Source organism: Gymnoscopelus braueri (genome assembly GCF_963280865.1).
Source record: "Gymnoscopelus braueri genome assembly, chromosome: 14".
In the NCBI taxonomy this organism is placed as follows: domain Eukaryota; kingdom Metazoa; phylum Chordata; class Actinopteri; order Myctophiformes; family Myctophidae; genus Gymnoscopelus; species Gymnoscopelus braueri.
In genome coordinates, this window is record NC_137619.1 from 53,925,339 (window position 1) to 53,932,225 (window position 6,887).

The window sequence follows — 6,887 nt, forward strand, 5'->3', positions numbered from 1 at the left end:
CTCTCCCACCGTACCCTGGCAGAACTCTGACCGCTCTCTGGACTCTGAAAAAAAGGACTGTCGTGAAAAGCCTCCCAACCAGGTCGTATGAGTCTGAAACATGTGAATTGTGGCAACATCTAACGATATGCTGTATGTATGGAGCGGTCTCTACCTCCCTAAGGCTTCATGATCCATTCTTTTCCCCTTTCTCATGTCCAGATAGCGTTGGGTCATTTAAGTATCTGTTCATTTCTTTCCACACACGATATCCTATGTTTTACTTTATCTACTAACATTTAAGCCCTCATTTGAGTGGGGGAACTAATACATTCCTTTTGGTTCTAAGTTATCTAACTGGTTCCTTAGTAGTTAGCATATATGGATAGAGAGCCTGGGGTTACATGCCTGGCCTCCCTCCAAATATGGCCTACGATGGGAACCCGCATAGGTCTAAGTCATGACCTTTGATGACAGCAACAGCCTGTCATTAAACGTTGAATGAAAGATCACATAGATCGCATAGTGCGACGTACAACGAAATGCAGTGGCATTTCTGATCATTTTTGTGCATTTATTCACCTTAATAAATTTCTGAGACTATTTTTATTAAGAAGGCGTGTGTCATTCATTATTCTCTGTTTACAGTAATACTATTGGGATATTTATTGCAAGTCTGACAAGAACTCACGTTACTGTTACAGTGACGTAAGTTTCAATATATATCAATATATATTGTAATAATTCATAAATTATATTTATATGATTTATGGAATATTACGTCCTGTACCATGCTGAAGTTATGATCTCGGCGTATAGTTGCTACAAAAGGAAAAACAAAAACGAAGCAAAAATATATAACAGGCAGCATTATATGTGGCTTTCAATTAAATTAATTTATCTAAGTTCCAACAGAGGGCGCTGACGTGCTGTTTTTTGCAACTGTGTTCCAGCAGCGGTCACATGCTCATTCTGCAGCCAGGCGGCCCTATCAGAGAGATGCCAGTCGCATGCCGGAAACAGTCGATCTGTAAGCTCACAACATGGCTCAGCCATAAGTAGTTGTGAGCTTGTAGATCGGCTATTTTCAGTGCACAACACGACGGACACAACAGGTTGTGTTGCGGTGATGACAGAAATAGCAAGATGAATGCAAAAAAGTGACTCGGAATGTCGTGTCTTTAACAAAGAGTGGACATCTAAGTTTTTTGTCACATGTGTAGACAAAAAGGTAATATGTTTGATATGCAACGAGAGTGTTTCTGTGTTCAAAGAATACAACATCAAGAGACATTATACGACCAGACATGCCAAATATGGTGCGAACATCTCAGGAAAGAGAAAAAGAAGTCCTGAAACTGGCCTCCAGATTAACTACCCAGCAGAATACTTTAACAAAGCAGTCGACCATTCAAGAAACGGCAACGAAAGTTAGCTATGTACTGTCACACAGGCTCGCAAAACATAGCAAGCCGTTCTCTGATGGTGAATTTGTTAAAGACTGTATGTTGATCGCAGCTAGCATGGTTTGCCCTGAAAAGAAAACCCAGTTCGAAAATATCAGTCTCTCTCGTCGCACAGTCACGCGGCGTGTGGAATTAATTGATGAAGACTTGTCTGCTGAATTGTCAAAAAAGGCAGATGACTTTACAAATTTTTCCATCGCACTGGATGAGAGCACAGACATCAAAGATATTGCCCAGCTATTTATTTTTATTCGAGGGATCAATGACAAGTTTGAAATAGTGGAGGAATTTCTTTCAATGGAGTCAATGAAGGGCACAACAAGAGGAGCAGATCTCTACGACCGGGTGTCAGGCTGTTTGGAGAGGCTGAACCTGCCATGGAATAAATTGCTGAATGTGACAACAGATGGATCTCCAAACCTCACTGGCAAGAACATCGGTCTCCTGCGGAGACTGCAGGACCGGGTAAGAGAGGACAACCCCAGCGCAGATTTGATCTGCCTACACTGCATAATTCACCAGGAATCCCTGTGTAAATCTGTTTTGCAAATGGAGAATGTCGCTAAAACGGTGGTGAAAATCGTCAACTTTATTCGTGCCCGAGGGCTTAACCATCGCCAGTTCATCCAGCTGCTGGAGGAAAGGGAAACGGAGCACACTGACTTGCTCTACCACTCGAATGTTCGCTGGCTGAGCCTGGGGAAGGTGTTTCAACGTGTGTGGGAATTGAGAGCCGAAATAGCGACGTTCCTGGTCACTGTTGGGAAAGCTGAAGATTTTGCAGAGTTGCAAGACCCGGATTGGTTGTGTGACTTTGCATTCGGGGTGGATTTATTGGGGCATCTTAACGACCTCAATCTGAAGCTGCAGGGAAAGAATGCTTTTGAGCACGAGCTGTATTCACATGTGCGAGCGTTCAAAGCCAAGCTCACCCTGTTTTCCCGACAAATGAATAACAAGTGCTTCACACATTTCCCAACGCTTGCGACCCTGGATGTGCCCGCAAGCCACACTGACAGATACAGCACTACTCTCACAGCCCTCCACAGCGAGTTCAACCGCCGTTTCTCTGACTTTGCGAAGATAGAACCGGAGCTGGAGCTGGTGTCCTCTCCCCTTTCATTCGACAGCGAGAAAGCCCCCCCAGATGTGCAACTAGAACTGATTGACATCCAGAGTGACGCTGCTATCAAACAAAAGTTTACTACATGCACGCTGGACAGTTTTTATGGCTCTCTGAATGAAACGCAGTTTCCAAACCTGCACAAGCACGCACAGAGGATGCTTGTTTTGTTTGGCTCCACTTATGTGTGCGAACAAACCTTTTCTGTGATGAACTACAACAAGTCACGCTACAGATCACGCCTGACAGATAACCATCTCTCCTCTGTGCTGCGCATTTCAACATCAGAAATGACGCCAGACTTTGATGGACTTGTAAAGAGAGCTGACCGTCCCAATTGTTCCCATCAGGCTAAATAACGGGTAGGCAAAGCTTTTCATGATGAAAGTGTCATTCATAACTACCCCACTCTCATATTATTTATTGTTGCACAACCAAAACAAGACAATGAATGTAATGTATTTCTGTATAACAGTTTTTTCATGAACAGTAAAAGTTGTTTTGCTGTCATTCAGTGGTGCAGATCTGATTGGTATTAAAAGTGAAAACAGTCACACAGTTATACAAGAAATAACAGAACAAAAAATGATTTGAGTACAGTTAATTCATGTTTATATTCATGAATATGCCATGTAATGTATTTCTGTATAACAGTTTTTTTTAAGTTGTTTTGCTGTCATTCAGTGATGCAGATCTGATTAGTATTAAAAGTGAAAACAGTCACACACAGTTATACAAGAAATAACAGAACAAAAAATGATTTGAGTACAGTTAATTCATGTTTATATTCATGAATATGCCACCTATGTACGAAGTTGTGCCTGTGAATATTACAAATGTCTCAATTCTTTGATGCAATGCAGGTTTGTACTCAAAATATTAAATAAAGTTTTATACTTGTGAAACAGTCAGCCTTGAGTCCATATTTATAAATGCAATGTGTTTCATAAGTGACCTATGAAGTGGTGATTATCAAACAACTGGCAATATATATTGTAATTTAAAAGTTGAGGGTTAGGACTGCACTGAAGTGGATGTTTATCTTTTTATTTCAACCTCAGAGTACACCAGAGTGACAGATACAGCTGTAAAACAACATTTTGTAACTGAACATTATTGTGTTGTGAAGTAAGGACGCAGGCCTTCAGGCTGAATAGCCTATTGTAGTTTAACATAATTCAGCACTGTGTGTTTTAAGTTTCAATTCAAATTTCCAGTGTGCGGCCCTTCATTCACTTTATAAAAGTCAATGTGGCCCTCTGGAAAAAGATGTTGCCCACCCCTACTGTAGACCATGGTGCAAGTCAAGCATGACTTCCGGTAGGTTGATATGCCTAAAAAGAAAAATAAACACAAACACGGCATGCATAAACAAACAGATTTTCCCCCCGAGGTCATGTACAGTATGAAGACCATTATGGGGGTTATTACTGACCTTCAACTACACCCAAGGTTGTCAGAATCCTCCCATTTGCAGTGATCAGTATGGGGTCACCGAGTAAGTCACCACACTTCTTGCATTTAGCCTCTGTTGGAATCAGGCGCTTGGGAAAGGCATCCTTAGGCAGTTTACCTCTGGACTGCTGTATGACCTCCATAGGAAGTTCAGCAGGTAGTTTTTTATTTTCCATGAGGTACTTCACCATCCCTTTAACACCTTCATCACATGGTGGATAACATTGTGGAAAGTTAATCTCCTGTTCTGTGGTTGGCTCTGGATGAAGGGTTCCCTCTTCGGTAGATTTCACCCTCTTAAACAGTTGCCCATCCGTCACAAACAGGTGCCATTTTGCAATCGCTTTGTGTATGCAAGAATGCCTTTTTGGTTTTGTTGCACAAGGACAATGCCAAGTGTTCCGCTTACTATCATAGGCTACGATCAGCCGTCCTAACCTACTATAGTAAGAGACTTTGGACTCGTACACAGAGATGTGAAACTTTGTGGATGGGCCACCAACAGTCAACTTCACAGACAGAGGCACACCCTCAGCATCTGCCTCCTGTTGATGATGTAGGACACTGGCCTTGCGATCCTCCCCAAACCACTTGTTCTCCACCATTGTAACCAAGGGCTCCTCTGCCAAAGTCAACATTTTTGTGTTGTCTGCAATTGGGCCGTACAACAACGAACGTATGTGTTCACATTCAAAGGACAGCATCCCACTCCTAACAGCAAAGTCATAATTAAGGCGACATCGATCAACCTCACACATAACTTTCTGTGTGGATCCCCAGGTGTTTTTTACAACGTGTATAGGTGTTGCTGGACCACAAAAGGAATGTTCAACAGCAAACACACCATTCCTCACATCAACACACTGACTGGAAAGAAATCTGTCCTTGGACACTGGTTCAAAGCAATCTGTGTGCTTTCTTCGTAAATGCACTTTGAAGTTTTTCTTATTTAGTTCCATCTCACAGTATGGACACGTTACCATGACTTTGGTTGGCTTTGACATGCGCTTTGGAGGAGCCACGGCCTCGGCTACTGGGTGCGAGTGGGGGACCTCAGGGTGTGGTTTGAGGACCGCTGTCGGCTGTCCACAGGACACGAATACTGGGTGTGAGAGGGGGACCTCAGGGCGGGGTTTGAGGAGCGCTGACTGCTGTCCACAGGACACTGCTACTGGGTGCAAGGCGGGGACCTCAGGGCGGGGTTTGAGGACCGCTGACTGCTGTCCACAGGACACTGCTACTGGGTGTGAGAGGGGGACCTCAGGACGGGCTCCGTGGACCGCTGACTGCTGTCCACAGGACACTGCTACTGGGTGTGAGAGGGGGATCTCAGGACGGGCTTCGAGGACCACTGACTGCTGTCCACAGGACACTGCTACTGGGTGCAAGGCGGGGACCTCAGGGCGGGGTTTGAGGACCGCTGACTGCTGTCCACAGGACACTGCTACTGGGTGCAAGGCGGGGACCTCAGGACGGGCTTCGAGGACCACTGACTGCTGTCCACAGGACACTGCTACTGGGTGCAAGGCGGGGACCTCAGGACGGGGTTCGAGGACCACTGACTGCTGTCCACAGGACACTGCTACTGGGTGTGAGAGGGGGACCTCAGGACGGGCTTCGAGGACCACTGACTGCTGTCTACAGGACACTGCTACTGGGTGTGAGAGGGGGATCTCAGGACGGGGTTTGTGGACCGCTGTCGGCTGTCCACAGGACACTGCTACTGGGTGTGAGAGGGGGATCTCAGGACGGGCTTCGAGGACCACTGACTGCTGTCCACAGGACACTGCTACTGGGTGCAAGGCGGGGACCTCAGGGCGGGGTTTGAGGACCGCTGTCGGCTGTCCACAGGACACTGCTACTGGGTGTGAGAGGGGGACCTCAGGACGGGGTTCGAGGACCGCTGTCGGCTGTCCACAGGACACTGCTACTGGGTGTGAGAGGGGGACCTCAGGACGGGATTTAGCAGACACTCAAGAGTGTCATAGAGAGAAAATGGCATGAATCCCAGTCTAAATGGTAACATAATATTTAAGGACAATGAATCCCAAGACAGAGTTTAGCATTGTTTTCAAATGCAGGAGGAAAAAACTGACAATATAATAATAAAAAAGGTGCATTCTAATAATTGAGCAAATCAAGAAACATGATCTTCCATTGTACCTCTGTGCTTCACTGACGCATGGCCTGTGATATGGTAGTCCACTGCAAGCTGGGCACCATTGAAAGGGCAGAAAGGACATCTGTACAGTTGAGTGGTACTGCAATACATGCCTTTGGGACTCCCATCACCCTCTTTTAAAACAGTAACGTGTCTCTACATAAGAGAAAACAAGCTTAGACACAACAGGTAATACAAATAAACTATCGTTTTATTGTGTAGACTCAACATATAACTTCAGCTAGTGCTTACAACTGTACAAATAATTTTGTTTGGTGTTCAAATAGGCTTTGGTGTTCGAATAGGCTAATTTGTCAACTAGGGATTCCATCATTCCATCACTGTAAACATGTAGCTGTAGTATACAACTCTCGTAGACGTATTTATGATTCTGACGTTTTCAATCTACGAGAGTTGTAGGGTTCACGCCCCATGGAGACCTGGACTTTCTGCACTATGCCCCGCAAAGTACTCCAAACGTGTACAAATTGAAAATAAAGGTGCTTACCTCAAAGCCCCAAATGTTAACTACTTCTACGGGGTAGTAGTTTAATGTAATAATCCATATCTTTCAACAAAGAAGTGTTTTAATGCCGTCTGTGGCCGAACGCCATTTTTTCACCCTCGATTACTTCCTGTTTACATTTAGTGTAATTCCGGGTTTCACCGGATGCGCCCCCTCACTTCCCGTCACTACCGCCCA

General features: G+C 44.9%; 1 protein-coding gene across 1 annotated transcript; it reads left to right on the forward strand.

Annotated features, from left to right (window-relative positions):
* Positions 1-1,751: 1,751 nt before the first annotated feature.
* On the forward strand, positions 1,752-2,927 carry LOC308100713 (general transcription factor II-I repeat domain-containing protein 2-like; the record flags this gene model as incomplete). The annotated part of the gene is made up of 1 exon (XM_080449781.1): positions 1,752-2,927. The coding sequence occupies one exon, from the start codon at positions 1,752-1,754 to the stop codon at positions 2,925-2,927; it is 1,176 nt and encodes a 391-aa protein (XP_080305907.1).
* Between the last annotated feature and the right edge of the window lie 3,960 nt (positions 2,928-6,887).